This window comes from Schistocerca gregaria, chromosome 2 (genome assembly GCF_023897955.1).
Source record: "Schistocerca gregaria isolate iqSchGreg1 chromosome 2, iqSchGreg1.2, whole genome shotgun sequence".
NCBI classification, from domain to species: domain Eukaryota; kingdom Metazoa; phylum Arthropoda; class Insecta; order Orthoptera; family Acrididae; genus Schistocerca; species Schistocerca gregaria.
In genome coordinates, this window is record NC_064921.1 from 960,761,253 (window position 1) to 960,779,476 (window position 18,224).

The 18,224-nt window shown below is 43.1% G+C and overlaps 1 protein-coding gene across 1 annotated transcript in view; it reads left to right on the top strand.

Moving 5' to 3' along the window:
- Positions 1 to 18,224, top strand: part of LOC126336070 (sodium/hydrogen exchanger 9B2-like) — a 195,417-nt gene that overhangs the window by 157,814 nt on the left and 19,379 nt on the right. Inside the window, exons 10-11 of the mRNA XM_049999551.1 lie at positions 905 to 1,048; positions 8,269 to 8,370. Coding sequence (XP_049855508.1) covers positions 905 to 1,048; positions 8,269 to 8,370 — 246 coding nt within the window. The remainder of the gene's footprint in view (positions 1 to 904; positions 1,049 to 8,268; positions 8,371 to 18,224) is intronic.

Consider the following 18,224-nt stretch of genomic DNA (forward strand, 5'->3'; position numbering starts at 1 on the left):
CATGTGAACGGATTTCGTCCCTGCATGATGTTCGGTCGGCAACTACTGTTTGCACAATGTGTCGCTGTTGAAGCGCATCTCTACTACATGGGCGTCCAAAACCAGATCTCTGGGTGTGTGAATGTTCCACAGACCACTGTTCAAAACTGCTACACAGAACCGAAACTTTGTATCCAGTACGTCCAGCTATCGCGAGACCTGCAACCAGGTTCCGGCAGGCCCATAGTGCGATTCCGTTCAAATGGCTGAAGCTGTTCAATAGGAGTAGGTATTTCGTTGCTGTGGCTAACACTGTTCACCTCTCAAAACTCAGCACGTTTACTGCATGCTGAGTCAAAACAAGTAGTGCACAGACAGGCTCCATCTGATCGTCGATTTCCGTGACAGATGATTCACAAACACTGCACTCATTTAGTATGCTTGTATTACACCCTGGTGCCACTGACCACAGTCCATGAAGGTGTTATTGTTTTTTTTTTTCAGTGTAGTTCCAGATTTTAGTGCTCTCTGTAGTCGCTGACGTAACTATTGGCGGATGCCTGGCCTATTCGAAAGTCTTGGAGCGGAATCACAAAATAGTGCTTAGTATGAGCACCATCTGGAGGCGACTGCCCATACTATGTGTGCCTGTCTCGAGATGACAGGGTGTTTGTGTTGTTCTCATCATTTCATCTTCATTCATGAAAGTGGCGAGATTGGGCAGATCAAAAATTGGGCATTTGTGCGGGCGCTGATAAACGCACAATTGAGCGCTCCACAAACCAAGCATCATCAACATCATCATCATCATACTATGTGTGAGGGGCAACACTGCCGCTTCAGTGTATAAGTAGTGTTCTTGTAAATCACTGAGTTTTCAATCAAATGAAAATTAATAATTAACTACATTGTTTTTATGTTTCAGAACCCTGTTGCCACAGCGTTTGAGATATTTTGGATGATTTTTGAACCGATCCTATTCGGCATAACAGGCACACAGATAAAGTTCAGTGAACTGGAGGGAGACGTTGTGTCATTGTGCATTGCTTGCCTCGTAACTGCTTTCGTGGTAAGTGTGAATAATCTACTATCTGCCTAACCAGCAGGGTAAATGTTAACGGCTTGTCTAGATTATGTTGCACGTGGATATACAGGGTGACGCACTGCTCTAATTCACGAAAAACTTGACACACACGCCTGAAATGTGGTGCGGTTTCATTGAAGTCAAAAGCCAGTGTAAATACTGATCAACAGAGGGCGCTTGACAGCAACACGTCAATGACGCCTCATGAGAATCATGTATCAAACGAGCTGTAGTGAGAGAGGTAGTCGGATCATCCCTAGCCTGGCTGATAAACACCTGCTGGAAAGTACGATGAGGCATAGCGCTTCACACCATATTGCTAAACGTGTGAAAGATCTCTTGTGCATGTCGTTTAGTGAGGATCTCGTTCTGAACCAACAGGCCATCATGCTTGGCTTCCCAGGACCCAAGACCTCAGTCCGTACGACTATTGGTTGTGAGGTTATCTGATGTCGCAAGTTTACCGAGATCGTCCGATGTTAAAAAGCAACATCCGACTGCAGTATGATGTACAGTACTGTCCACAACGTTGTCCGTGGACCACAGGCATCTTTAATGGATGATGGCCAATATCTTGAACATTCCTTACAAAGAACGTCCCCTTTGCTAAAAATCAATTCTTATGCTTATTACTACTTTTGCATCATACGAAGCGCCGTACGTTGATCATATACTGCATTTTTTGGTTTCACTGAAAAACAATGTCATTTCAAGTATTTATGTCAACTTTTATCTCTCTACCTACATTATTCCGTGAAGTACCGAGTTTTCAAATATTAACGGACTTTTGGGTCACCCTGCACATCGCCCGTCCGAAAAGATCCGAGACTGGTTTTATTCCTGAAGCGTAAGCGACGTCAGCGCACTAATTGTGGTGACAGCTTGAACTAACCACTGTAAACAACTGATGTGGACAGTTTGAACTCACCACTGTAAACAACTGATGTGCATTCGACCCGTCAGTTCTGTGCAGGCAATGGTAAGTAGCAGACATGAGGTTGTAGTGTGTCAACGTTGCTTTGTCATAAATGGCAATGGAACAACATATATAAATCAAGTGCTCAAAACATTCTGGAGAATGTTTTGAGGAAGAGATATGTGTGTGCAAAGCTTGTCCAGTACATGTTGACTCCCGAATAATGTCGCGTGGACCCCTGCTGCCACTTATGCAAAACCCAGACACGTCTTTTTTGGAAGCGATCTTCACAGACTTGGTGTTATCAGTAGGAACCTACCACAAAATTATAAATCGCAAAAATTCTTATGGAGGGTCAATGCGTTGCTGACATATTCATCATAGAAGCCAATGTGACACGCCAGTTGAATAAAGCCTCCAAAGAAGGAATTTTCTGACAGTTTCAGATGGTTGTATGAACGTTTTGTACATCGTATTCAAGTGAGGGGAGACTATGTATAGGGTGTTTCAAATTCATGATACACGCTTCTAGAGGCTGTAGAGGGGACTTAGCAAATCAAGTTTTACATAGGAACCCATGTCCGGAAATGTCATCCAACGGCGCTACAGAGCATCAAAGATATAGGCCCCGACACCAGTAAATGAATGTACATGCAGGGCGAGCCCGTGATTACGTTAAAAACTTTCAAGGATGAAGGAGAAGGATAAATGTATCAATTTATCTCGGTATCGGAAACGGACGAGTCGAAAGTTATAAGTGTAAACCGTCTTATACCTTTTACAGTGGAATGCATGTACAGGAACTGTTCTTGCTAAGATTGTAGGGTAGAGAAGTTTCAGTAGTGGTGGTATGGAGCTAAAGAAGAAAAAAATGTCTAGTAATCATGAACACTTCTTCAGTAGAGAAAATGTGTTTCACACTAGCGAAGATAAACAAGTGCTCTTAACTCCTCAACGTTACGGTCGCAGGTTCGAATCCTGCCTAGGACATGGATTTGTGTGATGTACTTAGGTTAGTTAGGTTTAAGGAGTTCTAAGAAGTTAAGTCCCATAGTGCTCAGAGCCATTTGAACCATTTTGAACTCCTCAGTTACGCATTTTGAAGCCCATGTTATGTAGGTATTTTTCCTGTCTTGGTCCGTACTACGACCTCTCAAACTTCCATACCCTACATTATTAGCAACAAGAGTATCTGTACATGTGTTTCACAGTGAGAGGTATCAGAATGATTTCCGCTTGTAACTTCCTATTCGTTTGTTTCAGGACCAGGGAACCTTACCCAAAAATTGTATACTGAACCGTCTCCATCATCCTTGAAAGTTTGTAACATATCAGGGAATCACCCCATGTATACACACATTTACAAATATAGCCTTGACGCTCTGTAGCGTCGTTGGATGACGTTTCCGGACATGGGTTCCCAGGTAAAATCTGATGTACTAAGTCCCCTGAAAACCTCTAGAAGTATGTAACATCTAGAGGTAACATGTGTAGAACACTTGAAGCAGCAAAACCACCGTACTAGTTTTTCACTATTTTTTACTGCTGAAACCTCGAAACTTTTTGGGATGGGTATCTTAGCAATGTACTAACAAATTTACCTTTTCAACTTATCTGAGAGTGTTATTCGAGCGAAAAGTGGACTCAATCGTGGAATTTCAATGAAGTGATGAAAACGCAGCAGAATAGAGCAATATGGACGCTTCACAAAGGCATCATGTGCACATATTACATAATTTTCAGTGCGTTCTTACTGCAGTAGTCCAAATCAAAAGCCACGGTGATCACTTTACCCAGATCTTTGCCACAAGCCGTTCCATTCAGCTGTCCTTTAATCACTTCCTTGAAATTTGAGGAGTGACATCATTCCACTGGCCTGTATAAATAAAGATCGAAATAAATTCGCTGAATGAGAATAATTTTGCATCAGCTGCAGTAGGTACAAGTGTTATACCTGTTGGTGAGATATGAAAATTGGTGCCGGACCGAGACTAGAACCCGGATTTACCGTGTATGACGAGCGGTGTCCGGAGCAAGTATGGTGGGACTGACACACCGGTGTCAATGTGTTCTTTTTTCCATTTCCAGGAGTGTATTAACTCAGTTTTTTTTTTTTATTACAGAGGGCAGATAACCCTCTGACCGAACACGCTGAGCTACCGTCCCGGCGTGTTAGGCTATCTGTGCATGCCTCCCGGACCGACCTAACGTCCATAAGCACACTGTCTACAGCCCTATAAATACAACTCAGTGGAATGATGTGCCCCCCCCCCCCCCAAATTTATGGTGGTGGTGGTAAGTTCCTATGGGACCAAACTGCTGAGGTTATCAGTCCGTAGCTTTACACACTACTTAATCTAAGCTGGTCGCTGTGGCCGAGCGCCTCTAGGCACTTCAGTCCGAAACCACGCGGCTGCTATGGTCGCAGGTTCGAATCCTGCCTCGGGCATGGATGTGTGTGATGTCATTAGGTTACTTAGGTTTAAGTAGTTCTAAGTCTAGAGGATTGATGACCTCAGATGTTAAGTCCCATAGTGCTCGGAGCCATTTGAATCTAATTCAAATATCTGCAACATTTCGCGGCCCTATCAGCAACTGTATAAATTTTAATTTTAATAATCAACAACCTCAGTTACACCGTTCACCTAGAATTTACCTAGGTTTCAGTCGGGATAACCAAACCTTCTTCAGAATAACAGTAACTACCGTTTGTCCGTAGTGGACATCGTCCAGTACAGCACTCGTGGCTGCCGCAACGTGGTCGCGAAGTGGGGCCGGGGCAGTTCCAGATACGTTTTATAGTCTGACGATAATTTATGGATTTGTAGTTTTAGCTTGACGATGTCCACTATGGACAAACAGTAGTTTCTGTTATTCTGAAGAAGGTTGGGTTATCCCGACTGACACCTAGGTAAATTCTAGGTAAACGGCGCAACTGAGGCTGTTGATTATTAAAATTAAAGTTAATCTAGTCTAAACCAATTGACGATAAAGACAACAAACACACCCATGCCAGAGGGAGTACTCGATCCTCCGGCGGAGGGAGCCGCGCGAACCGTGGCACAGCGCCTGAGACCACGCTGCTATCCAGCACGGCTCAAATTTACGGAGACTGGTGCTCACCCAGAAGAAAATGAACTTTCTTGAAACCCACATTTGCACTTCGGTTTCGAATAAGGGAAGAACGTACAACAACACACGAATTTCTATTTTGTGAAATACGTCTCTGGAGGTACAGCTTTTGTAGACATACAGGATGTCCGATTTATCTCGACCACACCTTTTTGTCCAGTGAAAAAATAAAAAATGTATCAAGCAGGATATCTTAAGCCATCAGGGAGGAATTAACTTTATGACCCCCTTTATTCTCATTTTCTTCGTTACGAAGATATGAACGGCAATACGACTTTTTCAAGCAGAGCCCTACGTTTTTTTAAGTCCCACCTTTTTTTCAAGACCTGTGCAATATACAGAGTGATTATAGTTAAACTTTCAAAACGCTGTATAAATAACACCACTGGTCAGAATGACGTCAAATTGCAAAGGAATATTATCGGAGAAGGGGGAAAACGTATGGCAGAAGAAAATAGTTGCAAAATGTAGCAATAGATGGCGCTGTAAGCATCACGATTTAATAATGGTCGACTACAAACGACAAATGAATCATACAACAATGCCTAACGTGTACGTTTAACGTTAAACAAACTGTACTACTCAGTGTGCATGGGTGTACAGCTGTGATACTATTAGTTGCGTAAGCTCATCTGCCACGGCAAGGTCATATCACATCGGATGGGAAAAATCGGCTTTTAATTCTCCTGAGGCCAAAAACCTTTCTGTTTTGTACTCGGCTCCCCTAGGCATCTTCAGTCCCCAGGACTGCCAGGTCCTTCTCAAGGTCGTCGATCCAACGCTGCCTTGGTCGTCCAATGGGGCGTCTGGTGTTTGGTTTTCCCTCGAGTGCTTTCTTCCCCTGTCTTTCTTTTGTCATATGGGCTGCATCATCAGTCCACTGTTTTCTTTTGCTCTTCAGCTTCTGCAGTATTGTTGGTTGTTGCATCAACAGGTAGATTTCTTCACTCTTCCATTCTCCTTTATTTACGACCGGTCCCCATATCTTCCTCATTCCTCTTATTTCAAATATTAATCGTTTTCCCTTTTTGCGTTTTGGCATACTCCATGTTTCTGAACCGTACATGACTGCTTGTCGTATCATTGTGTTGTATATTCTCATTGCATTTTCGTACACATGACGTGATTAGAAAGGTAACATGAAACTGAGTCTGACTTTTCTCTATCAGAATAGGGGAAAAGGTAACTCGCCAAGTTGCCGGAGTTGTCAGTAAACAAATGGAAACAAGGGAAATGCATACCTTCATTTACGCTGATAACATCGGCGTTGAGCGCCCTTAACCTCCTTCAACCGGTCATTCGGTAAATTATTTTCAGTTGAAGGCTTGGGTGAGTACGATGTACAATAACGAAGAAAATGTACTGAGCCTACTTCTCTTTACTTTTTCTTAGCATGTCAACACTGAACCACAATATTCTACCGCAACGCAATCTGACGACTCAAAAAAATTACAACCTGACTTCAAATAATTAATTCAAAAGAATGGCCCTAACTAAAAAGAAATCTTAACAGTAACCTATACATTTCATTGAGCACTTACCTCACAAAAATCTTCATTGCGCGAACTACTGCAATACAGAGAGCGTCAGTACTGCTAGCTAAATAAAATATTCCAACTAGTAAAGCCACTACCTACTAATAAGCATGTGATTAGCAAAGGAAAGATTGTGTTGCAAACCAAGTACTGTATCTTTTACCTTAATAGTGTGACATCCAGTTCCTGACTTCGTAACGAAGAAAGTTACAAGAAAAATCATGGTTGGTTTTTGTCCCCACCCATTTCGTCATTGACATCCAGTACAAAGATATATAATCATGAATAATTGTCAATCTCCAACTGTCAATCTCCAAGTCGGATATTTCCAGATCGTTAGCCTACGCTAACACTTCAGACCTCTACCCTCCATAAATGATAACTTCTCACATTTAACATCCATCACTACAAGCTGTTCACCTCTAACTGCCCAACAGTACTTCCATTACTACTGGCGACTAACTTCCAACTGCCTAATACTACTGGTGATCAACTTCCAACGAGTCCGACCAGCCACAGAGTCTCTTACAAAGAAAGCGCAGTCAGAGATCCAATGCAAAGCGCTAAACAGCGCTGCCAACACAGATGCAGCCCACTTAGAACTGGAAGCCTGCTTTAAGTTTTTAAAAGAGTGATGATTACTGAGTGGTACACCGTGTCACGTTTTTTAACTGGTCTTAAAGGGAGGAAATTGATTTCTGAATAAAAAATATAGGGCGCTTCTTAACAAACAGGTACGGCTGTTCCTGTCTTCGTAACGAAGAAAGTTACAAGAAAAATCATGGTTGGTTTTTGTCCCACCCCTTTGGTACCTAAACAACATTTCCTTCACATTTTTTTTATTTTGGTTTTGGATAAAAAGTTTTTTGGGGTGCTCGAGATAAATGTGACACCTTATATATTGTTTAGAGCAATGTTTAGGGGATTTTTTGTCGCATAATACCTCAATTATGATTCTTGCGGATCTGACAGTCATAACTGTTTGTTACAAGATATTGTTTCTTCAGTGATTTGTGTTTAGTTAGCCTTCAAACAAAGACTGTTCACAAATACAGAGTTTTACGACTAAGCGACCTTCATGGCTGGTAGGATAGATCTTCCTATTTTACAATTATTCTCGGGTGGTTTTAGCCTCTTGTAGTGTCGTATTCCTCTTGTCAGATTAATTATAAGAACGCTTCTCTCCGTGATTCCACAGATTTGTCTACATTTTCTGATGATTCCTTAGCTACTGCACTTAGTATTTAAAAATTTGTAACGCGCTGAGTGGCCGCGCGGCTAGAGGCGCCATGTCACGGATTGCGCTGCCCCTCCCGCCGGAGGTTCGAGTCCTCCCTCAGGCATGCGTGTGTGTGGTGTTGTTAGCATAAGTTAGTTTATGTAGTGAGTAAGTCTAGCGACCGATGACCTCAGCAGTTTGGTCCCTTAGGAATTCACACACACTTGAACATTTTTAAAATTTAGTGCAACCTGTGGAAAAATTAGATCGTACAACAATTTAAAAGAGGTATGCACGAGAAACAATAATATAATAAATCATACATATGATAGTGATTTACTCACAGTGTGGTATGTGTTTAAGTTCACCACATTTATAGTGATGTACTTTTATTCTGTTTCAGTTACGTATTTTGGTGACGATTCTCGTGGGATTCGGTAGCAAGCTCAACAACAAAGAAAAGATTTTTGTCGCTCTGGCCTGCATGGCTAAAGCCACAGTGCAGGTTGGTAGTACTGCTGCGTATACAACTGCTAACATTCATCCAGAGTGTAGCTAAGGATATTGATTTATGGCGTGGAAATAGCTCTAAGAATAGAAATATGATGTACAGCATGATGCTTAAAATAAAAGGCTCCTGCCAGTCACATTGTAGCTTAAGTAGCTGCGTAGTCATACTGCCTATGGGTCATGTATATTTACACTATTTGGCTTCCTAATATGTCGTTTCGATGAAATACCAAACCTATGCCTATTTTAGATTCCACATAGGAATACACAGAACTTCTAGGGTGCTTACTTTTGACTGTAGCGGACTTTTGTTTGTTTGTTTTAGTCATCATACTCAACGGCTTTGATGCTGTCCTTCGTATGTTCATAATTTGTGCTAACCTCTTCATCCTTGCATTTCTACTATACCCAACATCCTCGAATGTTTTACATTATTATCTTGTGTTCACTCGTGGAGTATCTCCCTTCTACTATTTCTTGCATAGCCTATTCCTGGAAGCCTTAACACATACGCCACAAACCTGACTCATCTTCTGATAATGGTTTTGAAAAGAATTCTTCCCTCATCAGTTCCTTTTAGTGCCTCTTTTTGTCGTACTTCATCCACTCGTAGATTTTTTTAGCATCTTAATCGATTATCTCATTCCAGATGTTTCCAATTTCTTCTTCTCTTGTACTGTAACAATTTCAGAAGCGTTCAAAATTCCACGTCACAATTTGGTACCAGTGGAACACTTTTACTAACGAAATTTTCTTCGCCCTTTCCAATATATCTGTCATGTAGTTCATGCTTCGGCCATTTAACGTAATGTCGTTTCCTGGATAGCATAGTTCATTCATATCTGTTACTATTCCTTTACCAGTTTTAAGAGTTACCAAGTTCCTATTCTCCTTACTATAATATTTATCACTGTCATCTTCTATATTTGTGTGTCTTCAAAAAAATAGTTCAAATGGCTCTGAGCACTATGGGACTGAGGTCATCAGTCCCCTAGAACTTAGAACTAGTTAAACCTAGCTAACCTAAGGACATCACACACATCCATGCCCGAAGCAGGATTCGAACCTGCGACCGTAGCGGTCGCGTGGTTCCAGACTGAAGTGCCTAGAACCGCTCGGCCACTCTTGCCGGCTGTGTGTCTTCAGCAATGTTTTGTGTTAACCAGCGTGTCCTCTCCGTTCAAGTCCTTCTTTTGGGCACGAGGGTAATAGTGTTTGTTTCCGTTCCCCTTGCACCTGTATCCCTAGTCCGCACTCTTTTTTCCACTTCCTTCGCCTTGCATTCGCCGTGGAAATCAGGAAACAGTGGCGCCAAGATAAATCTTCCTTAAAAAGAACTTGTCCTTTTTTCACTGTTTTTATGCCCACGTGTTTTACTTGGGTGTTGTAAATTACACGTGTGGCTCTGTATTTTCTTGGGGAAACTTTTAAAATCTTATCCTGCGCAATATTTTTGATGGGTCCCATTAGGTCCACAAATGCCGCGAATTTGTCTTAATTTTTCTTTTTCTTTTCATTACTAAGCACAATACCGTAACTGCTTCTCTTGGCCCTTTATCTGTCAAATTCAACTCACTGTACTTCCTTAGTCTTTATTTATACGCTTCTGCGGCACGTCATATTGGTCTTCCGTTAGTCTGACACTTTATTCGTTCGTGTTTTATTTGGACTCCCCGAAAGCCAGTGGGCTCCCCGAAAGCCAGATGTATTCAGTTTTGAAAATGAACGTTCCCAGACAACCCAGAATTAGCCACACAAGACAAATGTCACCCACTATACGCTTCTTGGAGCACACTCAGTAACCTAAGAATTGGGTTTTCTAGATGAAGGAGCAACATGGTGAAACGGTGTTAACGTTGAGGACCACAAATGCGCAACTGTGGACAAATCTAGACGAAGCCAAGATAAACCAGCGGAATATGAAAACTAAGGTTTAGTGCAATCAGAATTCGAAAAATTAGTACGTGATTAAAATACTCGTTTTATAGATTTAAAGGTCTCTCTATCTTGCTGCAGCGTATTTTATTTCCTCCAGACGCGTTTCGTCTTTTACGTTAGGCATCTTCAGGAGATTTAATTTGGAATGATACAGTTTTGTTTTTATAAATGATATTTGTAAATTAGAAAACGATTCCCGTGGTAATTTTTACATAAATGGGTTGCTGCTTACAATTATTCAATTTTATGGCTGAAGTCTGTGTTTTCTCCCACTCGGTCGCAGGTGAGAGATCGCTCTGCCACATCATTTGTGAAACACGGACACATTTTAACGTTACGACCTTTTTGTTCCGTAGTTTCTATATTTTGAATACTAATTATTGTGGAACACAATTACCAGTCTAGCACTACCAGCAGATTTCCTCACGAGGACTGTGATTTTTGTTCGTAACTGAAACTTCCTGGAAGATTAAAACTGTGTGCCGGACCGAGACTCGAACTTGGGACCTTTGCCTTTCGCGGGCAAGTGCTCTACCATCTGAGCTACCCAAGCACGACTCACGCCCCGTCCTCACAGCTTTACTTCTGCCAGTATCTCGTCTCCTACCTTCCAAACTGTACAGAAGCAAGGTTCGCAGGAGAGCTTCTGTAAAGTAGGAGACGAGATACTGGCAGAAGTAAAGCTGTGAGGACGGGGCATGAGTCGTGCTTGGGTAGCTCAGATGGTAGAGCACTTGCCCGCGAAAGGCAAATGTCCCAAGTTCGAGTCTCGGTCTCCGGCACACAGATTTAATCTGCCAGGAAGTTTCATATCAGCGCGCACTTCTTCACTTTATTTCTCTCGTCTTATCTGATTTGCTTACGTTAGTGTTGCCAACCTAACAAATTATCTGATGAAACGTAAGACAGTTCATCTCTGTTCTCATTCTACCAATCTATCTGTCTACAGTACCTATCTATCTATCAAAGAGAACGAAATCAGAAATGAACAGTCGTTAGGTTTCAATACTTGCTTCGTTAGGCTGGCAACACTTACGTAAGCCAATCTCCACGTACTCCACACGCCACCATACAGTGTGTCATAGAGGGTACGCTGAACCACTACTAGCCTTTTCCTTTCCTATTCGAGTCGCAGACAGAGCGAGGGAAAAACGACTATCTATATGCCTCCATATCAGCCCTAATTTCTAGTATCTTATCTTCGTGGCCCGCACGCGAATTGTATGTTGGCGGCAGTAGGATCGTTCTGCAGTCAGCTTCAAATACCTGTTCTCTGTAAATTTTCTCAAAAGTTTTGCTAGAAAAGAACGTCGCATTTCCCCCAAAGGTTCGCATTTTAGTTCCCAAAGCATCTCCGTAACACTTGGATGTTGTTCGCACCTACCGGTAACAAATCTTGCCGCCCGCCTCTCAAACGTTTGTGTGTCTTCTTTTAACCCGACTTGGCGCGGGTCCCAAACAGAACACATCGCACTAGTGTCCTACATGTGGTGCCCTTTACAAAGAACCACAGTTTCCTAAAATGCTTCCAATAAACCGAGGCCGACCATTTGCCTTCGGTGCCATAATCCTTACATGTTCGTTCCATCTCATTCGTAACGCTAGCCAGTATATTTAAAATACGTGACTGTGTCAAGCAGGACACTATTAATGCTGTATCCGAACATTACGGGTTCGTTCTTCCTGTTTATGCGCATTAACTTACACCTTTCCAAATTTACAGCTAGCTACTATTCATCGCACCAAATGTAAATTTTGCCTAAATCGTCTTGTACTTTCCTACTCTCAAAAAATGATTCAAATAGCTCTAAGCACTATGGGACTTAACATCTGAGGTCCTCAGTCCCCTATACTTAGAACTAGTTAAACCTAACTAACCTAAGGACATCACACACATCCAAGCCCGAGGCAGGATTCGAATCTGCGACGATTGCAGTAGCGCTGTGCCGGACTGAAGCGCCTGGAACCTCTCTGCCACAGAGGCCGGCTTTTCTACTGTCACTCAACATTGGCACCTTATCGTACACCACGGCATCATCAGCAAATAACGGAAGATCCCTACCCATACTGTCCGTCAGATCATTTAAGTATGTAGAGAAAATCAGCGGTCTTCCTGGGCACTAGAATCGATGCCCTTGTCTGTGATGAACACTTGCCGTAGAGGATAACGTACTGGGTTCTATTGCTTAAGTAGTCTTCAAGTCACTCACATTTCTGGGAACCTGTTCCATATGCTCGTACCTTTGTTAGCAATCTGCAGTGGGATACCGTGTCAACCTATTTTCGGAAATCTAGAAATATGGAATCTGATTGTTGCCCTTCATCCGTAGTTCAGAGTATATCATTTGAGAAAAGGACAAAGTGAGTTTCACATGAGCGACGCACTCTAAAACCACAAAAAAATGTTCAAATGTGTGTGAAATCTTATGGGACTTAACTGCTAAGGTCATCAGTTCCTAAGCTTACACACTACTTAAGATAAATTATCCAGAGGACAAACACACACACCCAAGCCCAAGGGAGGACTCGAGCCTCCGCCGGGACCAGCTGCAAAGCGATTTAGAAAAGATTGCTGTATGGTGTGGCAGATGGCAGTTGACGCTAAATAACGAAAAGTGTGAGATGATCCACGTGAGTTCCAAAAGAAATCCGTTTGAATTCGATTACTCGATAAATAGTACAATTCTCAAGGCTGTCAATTCAACTAAGTACCTGGGTGTTAAAATTACGAACAACTTCAGTTGGAAAGACCACATAGATAATATTGTGGGGAAGGGGAGCCAAAGGTTGCGTTTCATTGGCAGGACACTTAGATGATGCAACAAGTCCACTAAAGAGACAGCTTACACTACACTCGTTCGTCCTCTGTTAAAAATATTGCTGCGCGGTGTGAGATCCTAACCAGGTGGGATTGACGGAGGACATCGAAAGGGTGCAAAAAATGGCAGCTCGTTTTGTATTATTACGTAATATGGGAGAGAGTGTGGCAGATATTATACGCGAGTTGGGATGGAAGTCATTAAAGCAAAGACGTTTTTCGTCGCAGCGAGATCTATTTACGAAATTTCAGTCACCAATTTCTCTTCCGAATGCGAAAATATTTTGTTGAGCCCAACCTACATAGGTAGGAATGATCATCAAAATAAAATAAGAGAAATCAGAGCTCGAACATAAAGGTTTAGCTGTTCGTTTTTCCCGCGCGCTGTTCGGGAGTGGAATGGTAGAGGGATAGTATGATTGTGGTTCGACGAACCCTCTGCCAAGCACTTAAATGTGAATTGCAGAGTAGTCATGTAGATGTTGATGTAGATGAAGAAAAGAAATCGTGTTGTCACTGCAGTTGAAAGTTCAAGGTGTGTTGCTTCTGCAGCAAAGGAAACGTTTCATTCCTGTTGATGACTCTTTGCTGCAAAACTTTTATTTTCTGCTTATTTTGATGTTTTTTTCACTTTTTTAATATACAAAAAAGGTTTGTTCTAGACCGCTCGGCTAATCATGTGCGGCTCTCAAAAAACACACTAATTCGTGGTCATAAGCTTTTCGGCCTCTAGGGAATTAACTACGCTCGAACTCAGAATATATTCTACAATTCTGCAGCAAACTGATGTTACAGATATAGATTTGTAATTTTTTGGGTCCGTTCTTTTACCCGTCTTATATAGAGTAGTCACCTTTGCTTTTTTCCAGTAAGTTGGGACTTGGCGCTGGGCGAGAGATTCACGATAAACGCAAGCTAAGAAGGGGCCCATGCCGTAGAGTACTCATCGTAAAATCGAACTGGGATTCCATCCGAACCTAACGACTTATTCATTTCGAACTCTTTCAATTGTTTCTCTACGCCAGGGGCACTTACTACTATCATACATGTGAGCCGAACGACGGTATAAGAAGAGAGAAATCAAGTGAACACGCAGTTATTAATAAAAATCACAGTTCTCGTTAGGAAATCTCCTGATAGTGTCAGACTGGTTGTAGTGTTCCACAAGAATTAGCATTCAAAATATGGAAACTGTGGTATAACAAGATCGTAACGTGAAAATGTATCCATGTTTCGTAAGTGAAGTGACAGGGCGGCCCCTAACCTGTGACCAGATGAGAGCAAACGTAGATTTCAGCCAGAAAAACGAATAACTGCAAGTAGTAACTCATTTATGTAAAAATTAGCATGTAAACCGTTAATCCACAAATATCTCATATAAACACAAAACTGTATCATCCCAGAATAAGTCCAATGAAGATACCTTAAGATAAAAGGCGAAACAAGTTGGGGGGGTGGGGGTGGGGGGGGGGGGGGGGGGAAGAAAAAAAATCCGCAGCTGCGCAATGGAATTTAAATCTATAAAAAGAATATTCATATACTTGCTGCAGATGGTCTCACAAACAAATTGATTAAAGTACTTTTCTGAAAATACACTGAACTACCAAACGTCAAGGAAAGGCCCTAAATGTGAGGTCAGTCCACGCCTGCTGCAGCTATGCGGAGTATTTGGCCCCATACAGTTCCGGTAGAAATGGGTTCCTAACGATCCACATTCAAATCGGCTGCGGTCTGGCTGACAGTGGAACGACGACCATCCTGTATGGCTCTGCTGGGGCGTCGTGACGTCCATTTACCCGTTTACGAGGTTTACACGTGTGGAAACATTGCTTCCGCGATACGGCTGATCCATTCCAGACACTGCAGACCATGCGTAATCGCTGATATGTTGTGACCCCTGCGTGTTTATCAATTAGTTATGCAAAAGTAACCTTTAATTGTGAAAAAGGTAAATAACTTATAGAACAGTTTGATACAGCGTCGAATGCGGTATATCTTGAAGTTTTATTTATAAACGTTCAATGTGTCTTATCTTTTGTAGTACTACAGATGTCACATCTGTAATCGGTTTCCTGACAGTGATCCTACGAAGTAAGTCTTGAAGTATGATGCCACGTGCTTGTGTTATCTGTTGTCGCAGCTCATCCAAGTTTGCCGGAAGCTGACAAACAAACACTCGACGACATACAGAGAAGTCCATTGGGGTTAAAGCAGATGGCCGAGTTAGCCAGGATATTGTTCCATCATATCCACTCCAAGTCGGCACGTTCTTATGGAGATACGCACACTGCGAATGGAAGCTGGCGAACTGGTTCAATTTTTGCATTACAGGCTGCTGGCTGACCCTGAGTCGGTGCACCACCACCTACAAGTGGCGGTGGTCGGTGTCCTTTGTCATATACAGTCAGTTTCGGCGAAGCCATTGTACCGATTAGTAATAGTTTGTCTTTGAGGTAGCGGCTTGCGACATTCAGTCCTGAGTTGTCTCTGTAGTGTAGTAGAGGATCTGGATTCATGAAACCGTGAACAACACAGCAGATACTCTGTGCCGCAATACGAATCGATGATGCCTGTTGGAATAACAAATACGCGCATACACCCAACGGGAACGTCGGAAACTAACTGTGTCAGGCGGGAATAAAACCTGATGATGTACTACATTCAGCGCTGCATTAGACATTTCTGTAAGTTATTTATCTTTTCACAAGGTTACTTGTCTGTAACTAATGTAGAAAGACCCTGCTTATTAACTGGTGACGGCCGGCCGCGGTGGTCTCGCGGTTAAGGCGCTCAGTCCGGAACCGCGCAACTGCTACGGTCGCAGGTTCGAATCCTGCCTAGGGCAGGGATGTGTGTGACGTCCTTAGGTTAGTTAGGTTTAAGTAGTTCTAAGTTCCAGGGGACTGATGACCAAAGATGATAAGTCCCATAGTGCTCAGAGCCATTTGAACCATTTAACTCGTGACGTGCTACCATATTTCATTACACACTTGTCTGACGGACAGGTATCGTGTCAACATTTATTAGTCACACACGGCGTATCTTTAAATGAGACAACCCTTCCCGTGACTTCCTGCTACTCAGTCTGTAATGGCAAGTTAACAGCTTGAAGCTTTTGGTAGCTGGAAAGGCGTATCGCCTACTGTCAGCAACTTGTTCATGATTAGATCTCTCGTTCTTATATATATGAAGATAGTAACAGTTCTCGAAAGAACAGACACCTTTCATGACCGTGCAGCTTCTCTAGAATAAAAGATAATTAATTGAAACCCTCAGCTGCCGACAGCTGTTATTGGTATACGTCGATGGCGCGAGTAATGAGAGGATGGGCAAATATCTACTAGGGACATTACGTATGTAGATTGTGGACAGTTGGGAATATGGGTCTCAAGGGAAGCGTGCAAGGGATAAGTCCCTGCAGTCGCGCTGTTCATCTGTGTCCTCGGTGGCTCAGATGGATAGAGCGTCTGCCATGTAAGTAGGAGATCCCGGGTTCGGGGCGTGGTCGGGGCGCACATTTTCAGCTGTCCCGCTCGATGTATATCAATAACACCCGTCGGCAGCTGAGGGTTTCAATTAATTATCATTCTCTCGTTCTCTCGTTCTTTATCAACATTTGAGCTAATATTACTCTAAACTGTTTTCTTGGGCATAACAATCGACAAGTAATATTTTGTTAGTTATTAAGCTGATTGCGGACATGTAGCCACGATCAGACTTACTTTCTTAGTCTAGAGGAGTAATATCTTGTCATTTAAGGCATTGTGGAGGAAGCTGAACGAGACAGTAGAAACCTAATCGGATACACTCCATTTCGTAAGATCAGTTCCTGAATTCCAGTGGTTTGCCATGATATTTTTACATTAAAATTCGCGAATAATTCCTCGAGAAAGAAATGACATCTAATATTCAATTTCGATGAGTTAAATTAAATTGGATTACGCGTCTTGGTAACGAAACTGGAGTTACTATAGGAGTTTATGACTTCCCTTGGTCACATTTACAAGTAAAGTAATGCAGCTCGATCAACAAAAACCCAATTAAAATTATTTGACAATACAGAGACGTGTCTGTTCTAACTCTCACAAGGTCATTAATTTGTGAAACCTTGCATTTTTTTACAATTGTCGCTTAAAGGTTATCAGATATAAAGGCTACAGAAACAGTATGGCGTATTAGGTAATTATGACCAGCAAATTCATAAGGATCATAAGTGGGGTACTATTTAGTACTGTTGGAATTACACTCCTCGAAATGGAAAAAAGGACACATTGACACCGGTATGTCAGACCCACCATACTTGCTCCGGACACTGCGAGAGGACTGTACAAGCAATGATCACACGCACGGCACAGCGGACACACCAGGAACCGCGGTGTTGGCCGTCGAATGGCGCTAGCTCCGCAGCATTTGTGCACAGCCGCCGTTAGTGTCAGCCAGTTTGCCGTGGCATACGGAGCTCCATCGCAGTCTTTAACACTGGTAGCATGCCGCGACAGCGTGGTCGTGAACCGTATGTGCGGACTTTGAGCGAGGGCGTATAGTGGGCATGCGGGAGACCGGGTGGACGTACCGCCGAATTGCTCAACACGTGGGGCGTGAGGTCTCCACAGTACATCGAGGTTGTCGCCAGTGGTCGGCGGAAGGTGCACGTGCCCGTCGACCTGGGACCGGACCGCAGCGACGCACGGATGCACGCCAAGACCGTAGGATCCTACGCAGTGCCGTAGGGGACCGCACCGCCACTTCCCAGCAAATTAGGGACACTGTTGCTCCTGGGGTATCGGCGAGGACCATTCGCAACCGTCTCCATCAAGCTGGGCTACGGTCCCGCACACCGTTAGGCCGACTTCCGCTCACGCCCCAACATCGTGCATCCCGCCTCCAGTGGTGTCGCGACATGCGTGAGTGGAGAGACGAATGGAGACGTGTCGTCTTCAGCGATGAGAGTCGCTTCTGCCTTGGTGCCAATGATGGTCGTATGAGTGTTTGGCACCGTGCAGGTGAGCGCCACAATCAGGACTGCATACGACTGAGGCACACAGCGCCAACACCCGGCGTCATGGTGTGGGGAGCGATCTCCTACACTGGCC